The 19,967-nt window shown below is 40.3% G+C and overlaps 1 protein-coding gene across 2 annotated transcripts in view; it reads left to right on the top strand.

Moving 5' to 3' along the window:
* The window catches only part of LOC124140323 (protein O-mannosyl-transferase TMTC1-like), a 91,210-nt gene that overhangs the window by 29,816 nt on the left and 41,427 nt on the right, over positions 1-19,967 (top strand). For both annotated transcript variants that reach the window (XM_048383703.1, XM_048383704.1), the window contains exons 3-8: positions 1,309-1,382; positions 11,534-11,716; positions 13,013-13,091; positions 13,402-13,505; positions 13,802-13,997; positions 15,167-15,291. In XM_048383703.1, coding sequence (XP_048239660.1) covers positions 1,309-1,382; positions 11,534-11,716; positions 13,013-13,091; positions 13,402-13,505; positions 13,802-13,997; positions 15,167-15,291 — 761 coding nt within the window. The remainder of the gene's footprint in view (positions 1-1,308; positions 1,383-11,533; positions 11,717-13,012; positions 13,092-13,401; positions 13,506-13,801; positions 13,998-15,166; positions 15,292-19,967) is intronic.

The raw sequence follows: 19,967 nt of genomic DNA, 5'->3' as shown, positions 1-19,967 counted from the left end.
CCCTTCACCTAGAGGTTGAAGTATCAGCTATGGTGGACAGGTTAAACCCTGATTCACCTCCCTTCACCTAGAGGTTGAAGTATCAGCTATGGTGGACAGGTTAAACCCCGATTCACCTCCCTTCACCTTGAGGTTGAAGTATCAGCTATGGTGGACAGGTTAAACCCTATTTCACCTCCCTTCACCTTGAGGTTGAAGTATCAGCTATAGTGGACAGGTTAAACCCTATTTCACCTCCCCTCACCTTGAGGTTGAAGTATCAGCTATGGTGGACAGGTTAAACCCTATTTCACCTCACTTCACCTTGAGGTTGAAGTATCAGCTATAGTGGACAGGTTAAACCCTGTTTCACCTCCCCTCACCTTGAGGTTGAAGTATCAACTATGTTGGACAGGTTAAGCTATTAACAAGTTCCTGTTGGATGGGTACAGGATTAAACCTCTGCCCATCACCGTTAGAAAATCAAGATAAGATGATACAACGTAACACGGCTTGCTATCATTTGTAATGCCCTTTTCTTTTCCTTGGTGAGAGATAATTCTGCTTCAATCAAACTGCACTATCACACTGTAGACGTTTATTCAAACTACACAAAATTGGGAGAAATTTGATATGCGTTAAGCCACTGCATAAAGGGTTGACGGATGTAGAAAACAAACTTTATGACATTATGCTAATGACACCTGTCCCATGTTCCGTGTGTGTGATCTGACACCGTTCTCTCACAGCACGTCGTGACAGACACAGATCACACGGATCAGTGATCTGTGACTCCCTTTCTAAAGGCCGATTATGTAGAGAGAGCCACTCACCTGTGGGATTTATGAAGGTCAAGGCTGGTTTATTCCGATCGTAAAAAAACGGGGTACTTGTGAATTCTTTTGAGAATTGAAACAGTGGGGTCCTTGTCCTCCAGGTACCCCTAGCTTCAGTTCGTGAGGGATGGGGAGATAGGATGAGGTCTCACATCATGTTAGCAACATTCATGAACACAGAATATTACATTATATACTTGTTAACGTATAGTGAGTGAGTGACTGTTGGTTGATGCCATGGTCCCCTCTATCTCATGATAGCATGAGAGACATTATGAATTGTTCAGATACGAACACACACAATCCTCCAGGCTAAACATGTTGCAATCTGATAACATTCTCCCAATTTTATTGCAAAATAGTTTATTATGATGGTGTTACGATAAATATCGTATCTAGATTTCACTTGATTTCCTAGCTAGCTCCTGTGGCTTATGTATGTAAAACTTTATCAAGGCTTTCCGTTATTACAAATGTGTGTTTCCTGTTGCAGGTTGCAGGAATTGTGGGAAGGGCAGAACTGCTGGCGGCCATCTTCTTCCTCCTGGCTCTCATCTGTTATGTCAAGTGAGTAGCTGGTTGAAAAGTATTCAGGTGCTAAATCTTCTTTCGATTAATCACATTAAACACACAGAAAAATCTACCACAAACCCTGTCAGAAAAGGTCGCCTTTTACCTATGGTTGTCACACAAAGTGACTTTATGTTGGTGGTTTGTCTTGGTGGTTTATGTGTCATCGCACCCTGACAGCATGGAACATTGCTCTTAGTATCAATCACTGGTTTGTTTAGTCCAGACCTTTATAGGAATTTTAGCTTCATTGGACAATAAACAATAAATATGATATTGATCTGTGCTCTATGTGAGTTAGAAAATGCATTTGAGAGTACGTTAGGCGGGTATATGTGTTTTGTTTAAGAAAACATACTTTACTTTGCCTTTCTGTATTATCAGTGGCAGTTTCTTGATGTATCAATAATGTCATAATAATAATGTAAAAATATTGTAACTCTGGGCAGTAAGCATTTTTTATTTGTTTGTTTGTTGTTTAACGTCTCACTCAGCAATATTCCAGCAATATGACAGCGGTCTGTAAATAATCGAGTCTGGACCAGACAGTCCAGTGATTGATATCCTAAGCATCGATCCATGTAATTGGGATACGATGATATGCATCAACCAAGTCAGCGAGTCTGACCACCTGATCCCATTAGTCGCCTCTAAAGACAAGCATATTCGCCTTTTACGGAATGCATGGGTTGCTGAAGACCTATTCTACCCCGGATCTTCACGGGGCCAGTAAACATTTAAGATATAGGGCTGTATAAGAAGATACGGAACAAACAGAAATATCCTGTCCTGATGAAGAAACTGTCATCATCCTAATAGGAGAATGATTCTGTTGGTTTGTGAATGAAACACATGCCTCCAGGTGGCAGTTCTACCTGATGAAGTGGGGGAGGGAAGTCAAGGTAAACAAGGAGCCATTGTACTTCAACAATAGATGGTAATAAGAAGATCAAACACGGGCAGGTGAGGAGGTGACATACCTGTATAGGTCCTCCTCACACCTTCTGGGTCGAGTTTCAACATTAACTGTCCCCAACCCCAGGTCGCGTCAGAAGTTAATGAAATATCGCACCCCTATGTCAAGCAAACAGGATGTCTGCCAGTTGAAGGCTACCAGGAAAATATCTTGCAAATTTTTTTCCAATTTTGTAAGAGAAATGTGATCGAGGTGCTAAGAGGGTATCTCTGTAGGGGTTGTTTGCATAGGCCCCAGAGACGGGGCCAAGAATAGGTCCAACATGTCCAAGTGTTTGGTTGTCACACAATCATTGTCTGAACCTGCCAGTTATCTATTTGGTTCAAGTGCTGACCCCTCTCAATACATCCTGGAGCTCCCTTCAGAGCACATTTCAGAGCATCACCCAAATACATATCAGAGCCTCCTTCAAATACATACCAGAGCCTCCTTCAAATACATATCAGAGCCTCCTTCAAATACTCATCAGAGCCTCCTTCAAATACATACCAGAGCCTCCTTCAAATATATGTCAGAGCCTCCTTCAAATACTCATCAGAGCCTCCTTCAAATACATACCAGAGCCTCCTTCAACTACATACCAGAGCCTCCTTCAAATACTCATCAGAGCCTCCTTCAAATACATACCAGAGCCTCCTTCAAATATATGTCAGAGCCTCCTTCAAATACTCATCAGAGCCTCCTTCAAATACATACCAGAGCCTCCTTCAACTACATACCAGAGCCTCCTTCAAATACTCATCAGAGCCTCCTTCAAATACGTACCAGAGCCTCCTCCAAATACATACCAGAGCCTCCTTCAACTACATACCAGAGCCTCCTTCAAATACTCATCAGAGCCTCCTTCAAATACATACCAGAGCCTCCTTCAAATACATACCAGAGCCTCCTTCAAATACTCATCAGAGCCTCCTTCAAATACATATTAGAGCCTCCTTCAAATACATACCAGAGCCTCCTTCAAATACATACCAGAGCCTCCTTCAAATACATACCAAAGTCTCCTTCAAATACATGTCAGAGCCTCCTTCAAATACATGTCAGAGCCTCCTTCAAATACATGTCAGAGCCTCCTTCAAATACATACCAGAGCCTCCTCCAAATCAGGGGCGGAAATTTGCCATTTCCCGACTCCCGGGGCAAGTAGAAATACGAGGTCGGGCAACAAAATCACTTACTTTAACTTGTCTGGAGGCAAGTAATATTGGAAATTACTATCACTGTCTACATGTCTAACTACTGGTAAAATGGTACAATAAATTAGCTGAGAGAAATTTCGTAATCGCGCTTTCGCGAAACACTGACACTATTAAAGAACACACGAGACTTAGAGTTACATCCCTTTTCTTTTGTCGTTTTAACATTCAATCGGAACAGTGAGAAACAACTTTCTACACTCGGTTTGAATGCTTTTCTCTCATTGCGGCCTAGAGGGATCTGATAATTGATACACGACCAATACTGCCTAGAGGGGTCTCGTAAATGAAACACGTCGTGGCCTGTGACTGTGTCCAATGTAAACAGTTACGACCTGGTTATGGCGACACACAAGCAGGCGTCGAATAAAAGTTTTTTCGGTGGGGAAAGTGAAAATAAATCTGAAAATGCAGAGGATAGGGAATCATGTAAAAGAAAACGACCAAATGAGGACACATGTTCTAAGAACAAGAAGTATGATGCCGAAAAACGGGACAGAAAATTAATTCAGAGTTGGTGCGATGAGTTTCCATGGGTAGTGTATGACGAAAAACAAAATGTCATGAAGTGCAGAATTTGTTGTCAGTATCCAACTGTAACATCCAGAAATAAGAAACATGTATTTGTTGACGGTTGTACACAATTTCGAAAACATTATTTGACAAGTCATGAGGTTTCCGATGTTCATTTAGAATGTGAAGCCTATTATCGATCACAGCTGTATGGAGATTCACAGGTTGCCGATAGATCGCAAAGGACAAGTGTCATTCTTAAAGCATTTACACAGTTGGATGAACAGACTCTAAAAAGACTTGATATTTTGTTTATTGCCACTTTTCAAGACGCATTTAGGGGTAAGCCCTTACTGGATTATGAAGCCAATCTTGACCTTCTCGAAAGTGCAGGCACTGACATCGGAACAAAGTACAGGAATCGTAAGGCCTGTGGAGAGTTTTTGAAATGCATTTCTGACTCTCTACGCAAGACATTTATCCAAGAACTTCAACAATCTAATTTCATTTCTATAATGAGTGATGGCAGCACAGACACAGATGTATTGGAACAAGAAACTGTCTTCATTAGATATCTATCCCAAGGAGCACCAGTATCATTTCAGCATACCCGAGTCCTTATGTAGATATAACAGTGCTGGTGTAGTGTAATTTTGTTCAACGGTAAATAAACACATATTGATGATTTGAAGTTTTATTTTGAAATTATTTGGGCAAGTGAAAATGAAATCAGGGCAAGTGAAAATTGTCTTTCAACTTGTCCGATGGCAAGTGAAGTTTTTTTTTAAATATCCACCCCTGCAAATACATGTCAGAGCCTCCTTCAAATACATACCAGAGCCTCCTCCAAATACATATCAGAGCCTCCTTCAAATACTCATCAGAGCCTCCTTCAAATACTCACCAGAGCCTCCTTCAAATACATATCAGAGCCTCCTTCAAATACATATCAGAGCCACATGTTTAAGTGAGAAATATATTTGCAAGTTTTACATCAGACTTGATTTTTCTGTTTGTACAATATTATAAAACACAAGAAATATATTGATTTTTTAAACCTAAAACAACCAAATCATTATATTTCCATTTTATTCCTTTAAAACATTCTGACAGGTACGTCATGATGAGGACCTCCCACGAGTATGAAAATGTTAAAATCCACGCAAACAATGGTAGATGATTGATAATACTGCTCTAAGCTACGACAATAATGCACCTGTGTCTTACATCAAGGAGAAGCCACCAGACTCACCCGGCTGTGACATGAACTTCCCTTTGAGCAGCATTAACACACATATATAACCTTCATCATAAGCATTATCCTGTGTCTATCTCGCCATCGGCTCATGTCTTGTACAATCATAAGACATCTCGATGTCCCAACTGCAAGATAGATTGAGGGAAATATTTGAGTTAGAAAAAACCCCGCTGATAGCATCTCTATATTCTTTGCCAAAATTCCAGTTTCTCTAATCTCATGATCTGATGGAGGATGTACTTATTTTGGAGAAAATTAGTACAATTAATCTGTGACTTTAGCGAGCAGTTTTTATATAAATGACCAATGAAACGAATTAAGATATGGCATTAGTGGTCTTTCTAAAATAAATGCGAGAACATATCCATCTTCAAATAGATCTTACCTTGAAGGAAAACATCACCTTTAGGAGAAATAAGAATTCTAAATTCATGATTGTTGTGTGAGAAATTTGTCCAGGAAACAATTAACACTAATGATTATGATATCAGGATTGATCTATATATGATTAAAGACAAATATATGGATTAAATTATCAATTGTGTTTTGTGTCATGAGTGTTATTCTGAAATCACCCCAAAGACCCGAGTTCGATTCCAGACATGGGTACAATATATGAAGCCCATTTCTGGTGACCCCTGCCGTGATATTGCTGGAATATTGCTAAAAGCGGCTAAAAGTGGCTAAAAGCGGCTAAAAGCGACGATTTGTTGTGTAACACAGATTTCACTATGAAGCTAGGTTCATTCCTTTCTCTCCACTCTCCAGTGTGATATTATCTCCTTGCATATGAGTCCACACTGTGTGTGTCAATGGAAATCACTAAATCCTCTGACAGACTACACTACGGCGTCCTTGTGCCTCTATATGACAAGACTTTCTATTGATGACAAAGTCAATATGATTTCCAGCCTGGTATACTGACCCATACAGACACACAGTAAACCCGTTGTTGAATAACCCGTCTATAGACAGGCGCACAATGGCCAGATTACTGACAGACCGGGGCGTTTATAGGTACACTCAGTGTTGATTAACATCATCACTGAAGTCATATTCTAACCATAACAACAGTACTTAGGATTACAAGTCATCGTCCAGTCATGTTTGATTACCAGGGCCTAATTCTAATGAGCACTGTTGGCCCTGTGGATATTGTAAATCTGTGTTAAGATATAGGAAATACAAACAGGGCCACATTCTACTGTAAGCACACTTTGAGCAATGACATCGTAAGTCTGTGCTAAAGTATGGGAGTTACAAACAGGGCCACATTCTACTGTAAGCACACTTTGAGTAATGACATCGTAAGTCTGTGCTAAAGTATGGGAGTTACAAACAGGGCCACAATCTACTGTAAGCACACTTTGAGCAATGGCATCGTAAGTCTGGGCTAAAGTATGGGAGTTACAAACAGGGCCACATTCTACTGTAAGCACACTTTGAGCAATGACATTGTAAGTCTGTGCTAAAGTATTTGAGTTACAAACAGGGCCGAAATCTACTGTAAGCACACTTTGAGGAATGGCATCGTAAGTCTGTGCTAAAGTATTTGAGTTACAAACAGGGCCACAATCTACTGTAAGCACACTTTGAGCAATGACATCGTAAGTCTGTGCTAAAGTATGGGAGTTACAAACAGGGCCACAATCTACTGTAAGCACACTTTGAGCAATGACATCGTAAGTCTGTGCTAAAGTATGGGAGTTACAAACAGGGCCACAATCTACTGTAAGCACACTTTGAGCAATGGCATCATGAGTCGGTGCTAAAGTATTTGAGTTACAAACAGGGCCATATTCTACTGTAAGCACACTTTGAGCAATGGCATCGTAAGTCTGTGCTAAAGTATTTGAGTTACAAACAGGGCCACAATCTACAGTAAGCACACTTTGAGCAATGACATCGTAAGTCTGTGCTAAAGTATGGGAGTTACAAACAGGGCCACAATCTACTGTAAGCACACTTTGAGCAATGGCATCATGAGTCGGTGCTAAAGTATTTGAGTTACAAACAGGGCCACATTCTACTATAAGCACACTTTGAGCAATGACATCGTAAGTCTGTGCTAAAGTATGGGAGTTACAAACAGGGCCACAATCTACTGTAAGCACACTTTGAGCAATGACATCGTAAGTCTGTGCTAAAGTATGGGAGTTACAAACAGGGCCACATTCTACTATAAGCACACTTTGAGCAATGACATCGTAAGTCTGTGCTAAAGTATGGGAGTTACAAACAGGGCCACAATCTACTGTAAGCACACTTTGAGCAATGACATCGTAAGTCTGTGCTAAAGTATGGGAGTTACAAACACGGCCACACTTTGAGCAATGGCATCGTAAGTCAGGGCCTCATTATACAAAGCAATCTCAGTGCTAAGACTATCATACGTATGTGTCAGAGTTACGAAAGGGCCTTGTTCAACAAGGAAATATTAGCATTTGGACTATCACAGATCTGTGCTTATGTAGAACAGTTAAGAAGTCATAGTGCTGAAGACCATTCTTAGGAATAAGCAGTTGTTGTACGTAATGATCTTAACACTGCAGCCTTCTTAAGTTTAGTGTGTATGATTACGATGCTCTAGAACCTATATGGCTTTGTGGAATGTGGCCCAGCTAGTCCCAGACAACATGAGATACATTATCTGTCAGGTAGTTTATGAGTTTCAAGCATAAACATTTCCAGGCAACCGTCCTTTGTGATTATTTATCACTTTAATATTGATGTTCAATTTTGAGTTTTGTATGATAAGATACAAAGGCAGAACCACGAGGCAACGTATGAATGCCTCTCAAATAAAGTTAATGCCTTCTTACGTATTCCCTGTTAAATGTAAATTTATTACGTGGGGCACCTGCATGAGGCCTTTGAGCTGCATCGTGCACTCTAGGGTGTGTTGTGTGTGAGTAAGTGGGTTTGGTTTTATTCCGCTTTTAGCAATATTGAGTAATATCATGATAGGGGATTCCAGAAGTGGGCTTCACACATTGTACCAATGTTGGGAACTGAACCAGGGCCTTTGGCGTGACAAGTGACCACTTTAACCACAAGGCTACCTGTCCACCAACTCAAAACAGAAATGTTACTGATCATGCAGACTGGGAAGCATGCGTATGTTCTGCATTAATTTATTTCTAAGACCATGATGACTTTTGTCTGCAGGGCCCCTTTCCACGAGGCTATGGTAGCGTTACGACTGTCGTAAGTCCATGTTAAAGTATGAGAGTTATGATCACCTTAGCGCTACGGCTGTCATAAGTCGATGTTAAAGTATGAGAGTTACAATCAACTTAGCTCTACGATTGTCGTAAGTCTATGTTAAAGTATGAGAGTTATGATCACCTTAGCTCTACGATTGTCGTAAGTCTATGTTAAAGTATGAGAGTTATGATCACCTTAGCTCTACGATTGTCGTAAGTCTATGTTAAAGTATGAGAGTTATGATCACCTTAGCTCTACGATTGTCGTAAGTCTATGTTAAAGTATGAGAGTTATGATCACCTTAGCTCTACGATTGTCGTAAGTCTATGTTAAAGTATGAGAGTTACGATCACCTTTGCGCTACAACTTTGTAAGTCTATGTTAAAGTATGAGAGTTACGATCACCTTTGCACACCGATCACTGTCGAACGAGACCAGGCAGACAGCCATTTTGAACACTGGTCTGGATTGGTAAACCTCATAAAGGATGCTCCAGTTTTCCAAAGATACAGACTGCCTTTCTTGGTCAAAAGATCTGTCTGGAGAGCAAAAGGTTAGTGGTTTGATGCTTTTCTGCATCATACCATAAGACATTAAAAGATGGCACTTGTTGTTACCCTGCCTGGTAATCAGTATTAAAATTTTGGTTTGGTTTGTTGCTTAACGTCGCACTCAGCAATATTCCAACTATATGACTGCGATCTGTAAATAATTGATCCTGGACCAGACAATCATGAGCATTGATCCTTGCAATTGGGATCGATGACATGCATCAACCAAGTCAGCGAGCCTGACCACCTGATCCCATTAGTCGCCTTTTATGGCAAGCATGGGTTGCTGAAGACCTATTCTACCCACAGATCTTCACGGGTCCCTCAGTATTAAAAACAAGAACTGGTCATTTTGGAGTCAGTATACTTTGTGTGAATGGGTTATCAATGTTAAACTGTGGCATGGTATAACAATGGACTAGCACTATAAAACCGGCATTAGTCCGGACTAGTAGAAGCAGCCACACACATGCACATCGGCCTGCACGTCACTATATAAGTGCATTAATCATGAAGGCAATGTTAAACCCGATTTCACCTCACATCACCTCTAACGATAGACAGGCTTCTTCTGATTTGTATTTGGCCCATGCTCTTGGGGTTCAAGGTAAGGAGTGAAACACGAGACTACGATGCTGCTACTTGCTGTGAAGGGTTGTGTTCTGCATTGTGTCAGCTAATTGTTTATTCAAACGTCAGAAGTCAAAGGACCCTTGGTCCACAGGCATCCACAGCATGCTGTGAGGGGAACACTGAACCACAGAGCACTCACTCTATACCTCACTAACCCTGGAATATAGACAGCGAGTAATTCATTTTTGATTAGGATTATAAAGACTGTTATGAATCTGGATGTATGGCTATCTTTGACATACCAATATAAATCAACCATGACAACCATTATCATTAAGTGTATCTACAGCTGATTCAAGTTTTCAATAACACACAGATGATTCTGTAATGAACACCCCCTATCGGAAACCCATTCCATCAACAACAATATGTATATAATGGCCGGATTAACCTGCCCTGCATGTGGCTGTGCGTATTACCTGTTGTGGAATACAGTTTTATACCACAGGGCAGGTACTGACACTATGATTGATCACTGCCACCAGCAGTGTACAACATTGTCACAAGCAACCTCTTTCACTTTGCTCTGTAATTACTTGTGTGTACAGCTTCAAATGGCTGCTACACCGGTCAAATACCGGGTATCACAATACAGGGGGTTTGTAGAGGGCTATCTGGCCATGTTCAGAGGAGGTGTTATGTCATATGCTTGTTTACACGCCGTGTATATATCCCAGCTGTCAGAGTGTCAAGTACGCAGGCTGCAGGAACAAAGGCGGAAACCTCCTTGATAATGTAGAGGGAATTAAATGCAGACTATAGTAGCAATCTAGTATTTATTTTACCTGATGGGTTCATATAATTAACATGACCTGCTTGAAAAGTTTGTTTGAAGTTTAGTCAAGTGTTTATGGATTATCTCAATTACTGAACTTACAGGGTGCCAGTGAGTAGAAAACTGTGGGGAACATGATCCCAGGGGTCGTAATACTGACACTTGAGGAACGGATTAATTCACAAGACCTTCCAAATAGACAGGGGACTTAAAACAGTGAGTGAGTGAGTTTGGTTTTACGCCGCTTTTAGCAATATTCCAGCAATATCACGGCGGGGGACACCAGAAATGGGCTTCACACATTGTACCCATGTCGGGAATCGAACCCGGGTCTTCGGCATGACGAGCGAACGCTTTAACCACTAGGCTACCCAACCACCCCGACTTAAAACAGACCAACCACTATATTATCATATTTTCTTGAGTATAGTGCAATTTTTTTCCCAAAAAAACACAGATGGGTAGAAGGGGGTGCCCATTATACAAGCCGTAATGAGTTTGGATGTTTTTTCCCAAAACGCAAAGACATTACCGTGAACACGTAACACCTGAAATACCATGTCAACAAATCCATACTGAAATCGTATGGCGAGATCTTGTGTGAAGCGATCGGAAGATTTTCTTGGTTCGAATCCAAAGTGGTAAACGTCTGAGACCTGCATCACTCTGGGCTTTCCTCCCACATTAAGCTGACACGCCGTGATATAACGGGAATAATGTTAAAAGCGGCGTTAAAACCCAACTCACTTACTCTTATGTCGCAAACTATGTAAAGGATGTCATTCCTTATATGGAGACATGAAAAGTGAGTGAGTGAGGTTTTACTCATGAAAAGTGTTTGAATATTATTAATATATTTATCAAATCTTTGAAGAAGTAAGCATATACTCCGTCAAGAAGTTGACATCCATAAACACTCTTCCTTAATATAGATATCACATCTACAAATTAGTTTTCTTGTACATGTATTCCATGATTTTATCAAACATGTTGAGTACTGAAAAGTAAAAAATTATTATATTGTTTCTTAATTTTTCAGATCAATTGATGTCAAGTATGCTTATGAAACCCCTGATTTCCCAGTTACCAAGCATCCTGTGCTGTTAGTTGCCATGGTGATATGTACAGTGGCAGCCATGTTGTTCAAGGAACATGGTGTGACGGTGATTGGTGTGTGTGGCATGCTAGATGTCGCCATCTTCTGCAGGAAAGGAATCATCAGGTTAGATAACAAGGAATATGTTATGAACACACAATGCCATTTAGAAAGTGGTCAAATGTAACAAATGTTATATTTGGGGATAACATTTCTTAGTAAAGTACAGAATTCTAGTACTTTTTTGGGTTGAGTCCCATCTGGGATTCAAACCCACACTGCCAGAGTGAGGCACCTAATCGCCAGCACACATTTACACTTGTCAGAGGGGTACACAAAATATGTGATCTGGACTACCAGTTGTCGGACTTTCAATTTGTGGAAGCCTTTGTGGCTGAGTGGGATAGATCGCTGACTTTGTGTGCTGGTGATTAGGTGCCTCTCTCTGGGAATGTGGGTTAGAATCCCGGATGGGACTCAACCCCAAAAAGTACTATAAACTGTACTGTACTCAGAAAGTGTTATCCCAAATATATCATTTGTTACAAGGAATATGTTGCATATAATAAAGACTGTGTAGAACCGTGTCACGCCTAATGCTGAAATTCCCCTGTGTGGTTGAAACAGTGAAGGAATAATATCACGCATGTATCACACTTCTATTACTTTGTAACAAAATTTTGTTCTCTTTATGTGCAACAATATTCAACTTTGTTGGCCTGACATTCATATGTTGGAAACCTGTGTGTTGGTAAAGAGTTTCATCACTTCAAGCTTTCCTGCCACATCAAACAGACACTCTGTGATACAACTGAAATACTGTTCAAAGCAGCATTAAACCCACCTCACTCACTCACTCACTCACTCACTCACTCACTCACTCACTCCAAACATTGTTGTTGGTAGTTAAGAGATGCTGAAAATGACTAAAGCAGAAAGCATTTTTTGATACAGAGCCAGAGTTATTGTGAACTTAAGTAAAATAATGTTGGAAACCGAAACTTTCAATTCTATATTTTTACAGTGATGGTCAAGTCCACTCAGAACTGCTCCACTTGTGATAGGGATATTTGGGATTTAAATATATCTGGCGTGTGTACAACTTAACATATGGTTATAGACCCGTGAAGATCCAGGGTCGAATGGGTCTTCAGCAACCCATGCTTGCCTTAAAAGGCTACTATGCTTGTCGTAAAAGGCGACTATTGGGGTCAGGTGGTCAGGCTCTCTGACTTGGTTGATGCATGTCATCGATCCCACTTGTGTGGATCGATGCTCATGATATCAATCACTGGATTGTCTGGTCCAGACTCGATTATTTACAGACCGCCGTCATATAGCTGGACTATTGCTGAGTGCAGCATAAACCAACCAACCAACCAACCAACCAACATATAGTTATAGTGCATGATGTATTTTCAGGGTACTGAGTGAGAGGAGTGAAGCAGCGCTGATGAGGATGAGTCCCCTGATGGTCAGGTGCCTGGTGCTTACGTCCACTGTAAGTACCGATACAGTGGCACCATCTTCAACATTGAGGAAATACGTGTTGATCATGTTCTGTTTAAAAGTTTATAGATCCCACTGAGTGTGTTGAAAGGCAATATAGAATTTATTAGCCTCTTTGCTCAACACTGATGACATGGATTAGCCAACTGGTTGGTGTGTTTGCTGGTTGCATTGAAATTTTGGGTTTCATTCCCCTCATGGTTTCTTTTTGTGACGCCATTTATTCATGCCTGTGCAGTGTTAGGACAGCAAAGTAGGGTATTACTTGTTCACGGTCACTGATGTTTGCTCTTTTATTTCAGTTTCTCTGCCTCCTGATATTCCGAATCTGGATCATGGCAGGAGAACTTCCGGAATTCCTGGAGCAAGACAACCCAGCATCCTTCTCTGACTCCCTCACCACTCGGTGGGTGTACTAGCTGGCTTCAGGATTAGCTGAATATTTGGCATATGTCTTTAAAATAAACCATGAATACTTTGCTACCACACACAAGCTCAGTTTTCACTTTTGTTGAAACTTGGTATGGTGAAGCTAAAATTCATATTAAGTATTTAATGTTCTATATACTGTATCTGCCATATATTCTCTTGGTTCAAGTTCATCTCAAGGAGATAGTGTTGTAGTCTTACTTCCTGTTATGTACATGCGTGTCTTTATACTACTGGTTTGAGGTCCTGTACCCTGTTGGCTGTGTGTTCTAGAGTTCTGACCTACAACTACCTGTTTGCCTTCAACTCCTGGCTTCTGTTGGCACCGGTCACCCTGTGTTATGACTGGACACTTGGCAGTATCCCATTGGTGGAGTCAGTTGCAGACCCTCGTAACTTAGCAACTCTGGTGCTGTTTGCTACATTCATCATGATTGGCTACAAGTGCTTCCAAGACTTCAAATCTCAGGTATGTTTGATATCAGATATCTAATTAAAGGTGATAATGTTAGATATTTTCTCTCCTGATGCTGGATATACAAGGGCGGATCCAGCATTTTTAAAAGGGAGGAGTCCAAAATATCAAAATCCTCTCCTAGATAAGTGTACAAGTCCCTGGACCACCTCGCTGGATCCACCTATGACATATATGTATATGACAAGACGTGATATTAAATATACCTACACAGGGCAGGTTTATAATGCCAAATATAATCCCCTGCAGGATGACAGTTACTGATATGGCATGACAGGGTGATAACAGCAGATATTCCCCCTGCAGGATGACAGTTCTTGATATGGCATGACAGGGTGATAACAGCAGATATTCCCCCTGCAGGATGACAGTTCTTGATATGACATGACAGGGTGATGAAAGCAGATATTCCCCCTGCAGGATGACAGTTCTTGATATGGCATGACAGGGTGATAACAGCAGATATTCCCCCTGCAGGATGACAGTTCTTGATATGACATGACAGGGTGATAACAGCAGATATTCCCCCTGCAGGATGACAGTTCTTGATATGACATGACAGGGTGATGAAAGCAGATATTCCCCCTGCAGGATGACAGTTCTTGATATGGCATGACAGGGTGATAACAGCAGATATTCCCCCTGCAGGATGACAGTTCTTGATATGACATGACAGGGTGATGAAAGCAGATATTCCCCCTGCAGGATGACAGTTCTTGATATGGCATGACAGGGTGATAACAGCAGATATTCCCCCTGCAGGACGACAGTTCTTGATATGACATGACAGGGTGATAACAGCAGATATTCCCCCTGCAGGATGACAGTTATTGATATGGCATGACAGGGTGATAATAGCAGATATTCCCCCTTGCAGGATGACAGTTATTGATATCATGTGACAGGGTGATAATAGCTGATATTCCCCCTGCAGGATGACAGTTCTTGATATGACATGACAGCATGATAATAGCAGATATTCCCCCTGCAGGATGACAGTTATTGATATGGCATGACAGGGTGATAATAGCAGATATTCCCCCTTGCAGGATGACAGTTATTGATATCATGTGACAGGGTGATAATAGCTGATATTCCCCCTGCAGGATGACAGTTCTTGATATGACATGACAGCATGATAATAGCAGATATTCCCCCTGCAGGATGACAGTTCTCCCAGTGTGACGCTCCTGGCGTTGGTGCTCCTGGTGATGCCCTTCCTGCCAGCATCCAATCTCTTCTTCCGTGTGGGTTTTGTAGTCGCAGAAAGAATCCTGTATCTACCAAGGTGAGATAATTCTTCATCATTATGAAGTGTAGTCATATTACTTACACATTTTACTCAATTATGTCATATAGCCATTGTGATATATCCTCTCCCTATACACCATAGTGTGTTCACATCAAATTCCAAATAGTTTCAATTCTAAATTGAACTTATGTTTGAACAGTCTATGGAAATAATCATACATATATGCAAATATTTTTTTTAGACTGTTTCAAATGTAGAAAACTCACAATACCCTTTAAATGAATTTTGATGAAATTGACTTGAAAATATACTTTTGAACATTTACACAAAAAAGCATTTTGTACCTGCAGTGCCAAGCATTGGTAGCTTCAAGAGTGTAACTACCGGTATATATGATTCTAACTACTGAGGACCAGACAGGAAGTTAGCTGGTACTGTTGGCTGTCAGAGGTGTTTGTTGAAGCGTAGGCGATATGACTGTCATAGCACCTAGGTTGTAATGGTTATCAGGCTCTGTATGCAAAAGGCCTGTGATATTGTTTTATAACATGGGCATCTAATACCGCTGTCACAGCATGTATCCTGCCAACAACAATAACTACAAAACGATCACCCATCATGATTTGTACCGTTTTCAACAAGCTCTACAGCAGTAATTTGGGAATGAATTCACAGTGAATCCTTTCATTCTTGACCTGATTGTTTTGGGGTTATAAATCGTGTTTGGACCATTATAGTGTGTTGCCCTGGTTTGAGGCTGTCTTGAGAGAACTATAATGTCGTATATAGCCGACTGATGACTTTCTCTATGAACTTACTCTTCAGGCCACACATTTTTTTATTTCTTTTCCACGGGCTCGCCGCCCCACCCCCTACTGAAAAGCAACTGGAAAAGTGATAAATAAAATAAAAAAGTATTTATTTTTATTATGTCTCTCGCTAGAAATATAGTCCCTCTTATACAATAAAAAAATGTTATGTATAAATTCCATGTCTACATCACCATCAGTAATTCAAGAGGCTGCCTGCAGTTTTAACTCCACGGCAGAATGACTTTCATATGAATGAATGAATGAATGAATGAATGAATGAATGAATGAATGAATGAATGAATGAATGAATGAATGAATGAATGAATGAATGAATGAATGAATGAATGAATGAATGAATGAATGAATGACAAGGAATAAATCTGTGAAACATAACATTAAGAATGTGTGGCCTCGTGGGGTTATAGGTATGCAATGTAAACTCTTTCTTTTGAGATGTCAGACTTCAAGCTGTGGCATTGTAACACTGTTCATCGTAATTGCCATATTGTCTCAGTGCCTGTTGTCTGATATAAGATGTATTACCCTTCATAACAGAGACCAAGATCCTGCAGTGTTAATAGCTGTATTACAACATGATCTTTACAACTCCGAAACAATTTACTCCAAATACAAATTAAGAAAATCTGACAATGATTAATACTTATGCACAAACTTGTAAGATCCACTGAATGAAGAAGATGTAGAGTGGTGTAGGGTTGGGGATACAGGTAAACCCCAGGGGACAAGGTCACTGAATGATCCACGTCAGTTCATCATGTAACATACATGTACTACAAAGATCCTACTGTTAAGAATACCCCATAGGGGGTTTATTGGGGGCGAAGGTACTCCTCCTTTTTCCGTCATGCTCAGGTAACTATAATTTATTATCGAAGATGAAAGCGTTATCTATGCTGAATTAACCAGCATTCATACTCTGTAAAGGTAACCCAGTGTCAGACTATCTTTCCTCCACAACCAGTGTGACACCTGTCAAGTCTCCTGGTTATAAAACACTATATTGACCGTGATAACGGGTAGATAACACATGCATGTCTTTTGGGATGTTTTTTACCACCTGGTTTCATATCATCGATTGTAACTCGTACATTCCATGAACAATGGCTGCCTCTAACTACATGCTTATTTCATTAAAAAAATTACGCGTTGAAGTTGCTCCAGTTTAATATTAATCTGTTTCTAACAAACTCTTTTTGAGGGCGTGATTCTCTTATTTTTTTACCTGTTACTGAAAACTCACATATTAGCTATGTTAAGGATTTATGGTAGTACCATGTACCGTATTTAGTGTATTAAGGGCCCTGCAGCAATAAGCACCCCCTGACTCAATTCTAGACCAATTTGAAAGGAATCTTTATAAGCACCTCCTACATGACAGTCCATATTTTTTTGTGTGTATTTTCATCGTTGACAGCTTTTTATTTAGTCTAAATATATGTATCATAAATGTATAACTTCTCGGCACGATGTGGCTGAAATACTGCCGATGTGACGTTAAAAAATAACCCACTCACTCTTGTGTGTATTACAGAAAACAGCCGTGTAGAAGGGGTATACAATTTTAATGTAACTATTATCGAAAACATTGTGTCAACATTTGACCAATGTTTGTTCACTTCCTCTCGATCACTGAAAACAAATTTAACTTGTGTCTGGTTTTAATAAACACCACCTTTGCCAATTTTCTCAGTGCCCAGGATGCTTATCATGGTAAATACAGTATGACTTTCCTTCATGGTATTTTCTGCATAAATTCCCATTCTTGACGTTGTAACACTGATCTTAACACCCAGTTATGCATTTCGAGCTATTGCCATCTCATCTGGCCCAAAGACATTGACGGTTTGTTCAAGGCAGCATCAGCAACAATCAGAATGGCAATCAAATTGTGCTGAAGTCAATGTACTGGAAGGATCGAGCAGGAACATGGAGACATTGTTGCGATTTTCTTTTTTAAGTTCGACTTCTTCTGAAGAACCATTTACCGGAAGTAAATATATTGTTTTAACCTGTAGGGGATGATGTTTTTTAGATTTAAAAACAAATACAAATTTTCAGTCATCTTCTCAGACACAAGACCCATGTAGCTGAAGGTTTGTGATACAAGGCTAAAGGGTTAATGTCTTTGAATACCGTATTCGACGTACTAAGCGACCAGGGCGGTCTCAAAATTAGAAATAAGGGGCTCTTATCAGAATATTATTTTGGTAAATGGTGAACGTAAATTTTGTGGTCTATGCTGATACCCTGAAATATGACAGATATATTTTTCCAGAATTTAATTGCCCTTAATTAAGGGTACCTATAACCCACGAGTGTGTAGAGTGTGTATAATACACGAGTTAATAAGTCTTGTGTACATTGGTCAATTGGAAAGGGTGATTATTGGGATTGTTCACCAGCCAATATATTAGCAAATATCGCCGTGGGGGCTTATTAGAGCGGGACGCTTATTACGTTGAATACGGTAGTTGAACTGTAGCGATAAGCGGACTCATTCAAGGGACTCAATACCGATAAAGGTCTCTGCTAAGCCTATGCATTAATGACCACAATGCGTATACCTGTACAAATGTATACCTGTGTAACAAATGTTATATTTGGGAAAACACTTTCTTAGTAAAGAACTGGTACTTTCTAGTACTTTTTTGTTTTGAGTCCCATCCGGACTACCAGTTGTCAGACTTTCATTTTTGTGGAAGCCTTGGTGGCTGAGTGGGTTAGATCACTGACTTTGTGTGCGGGCGATTAGGTGCCTCACTCTGGCGGTGTGGGTTCGAATCCCGGATGGGACTCAACCCCCAAAAGTACGAGAATCTGTACTTTACTAAGAAAGTGTTATCTGAAATATATCATTTGTTTAATGTATACCTGCTTGTGTAGGCTATGTAACCCTTGCGTCTGTATTGGAATCTTGCAAGCAACATGTTGATGTTGTAATGGACCCCTGTGGCGTGACTCTCCAGGCAAGGATGAAACACCCTTTAATACCTACTCTCACTTTCCATCACAAATGCTTTTCAGGTTATACCATATGATTACTTTTGACTTACACTTGAATGAGACGTGCTTGACTTCTTGTTAAATGAGTCCTTATTTTGTACTGAATATAATCCACAAAAACTGCTTTTGTGTAGCCAACACATGACATCCTTGTAGGTTTGCCAGCAGAGCTGAATTGGTAAATGTAAGATAACAAGTCGTGTTATTGGTCTCCTTGTCATACACAATTAGTGGTTAGTGAAGCAGTATCTATTCGAGGGACATGTGACTGTCTGTTGTATAGCTCTTGTCAATCTCACAATGTACCATATACCTGGCACAGATCTACCACTTTCCAACCCTCACCTCAGGTCTGACTTAAGGCTAATCACCTGACATTTATTATTCCCAAAGTAATAAACCGGAATAAAAATGAATGAAAAAATACCAGGATATCTTTATTGAATCAGCACATAAATTGAAATTACGAAATCAGCTGATGTGTTAGAGATGTTATTCAGGTGGAAAATCTTACAGCAGGTACTTCAGCTAAATAAATTCTAAAAGAAATTCTGTTTTCTATGATAATAGCGTTATCTGATTTGTAAATTATGTGGGTAGATAATCCCTGTATTCAATACAGGAAGCAGAGTGTCCCCGTCCGCAAGTATCCAGGCACAGAGCAGTGTTTACCCTGCAGCATGGTCTACAAAGTGATCGCATACTGATCCCTCCATCAAATGCCCATATCTGTAAATTCGGCTTTGTCATCGAGGAATTTCCCATGGCTGCAGTAAATTGTTGTCAGCTGTAATTTTGGGACAATACAGCATGGTTCATTGAACAAGATAACTCATGTACATAGCTATTACCTATGATATAACCTAATGCAGGTAC

Source organism: Haliotis rufescens, unplaced genomic scaffold, assembly GCF_023055435.1.
Source record: "Haliotis rufescens isolate VD_foot unplaced genomic scaffold, xgHalRufe1.0.p SCAF_5, whole genome shotgun sequence".
Taxonomy (NCBI): Eukaryota; Metazoa; Mollusca; class Gastropoda; order Lepetellida; family Haliotidae; genus Haliotis; species Haliotis rufescens.
Note: the sequence above shows the minus strand (reverse complement) of the source record. Positions and strands in the feature narration are given on the sequence as shown.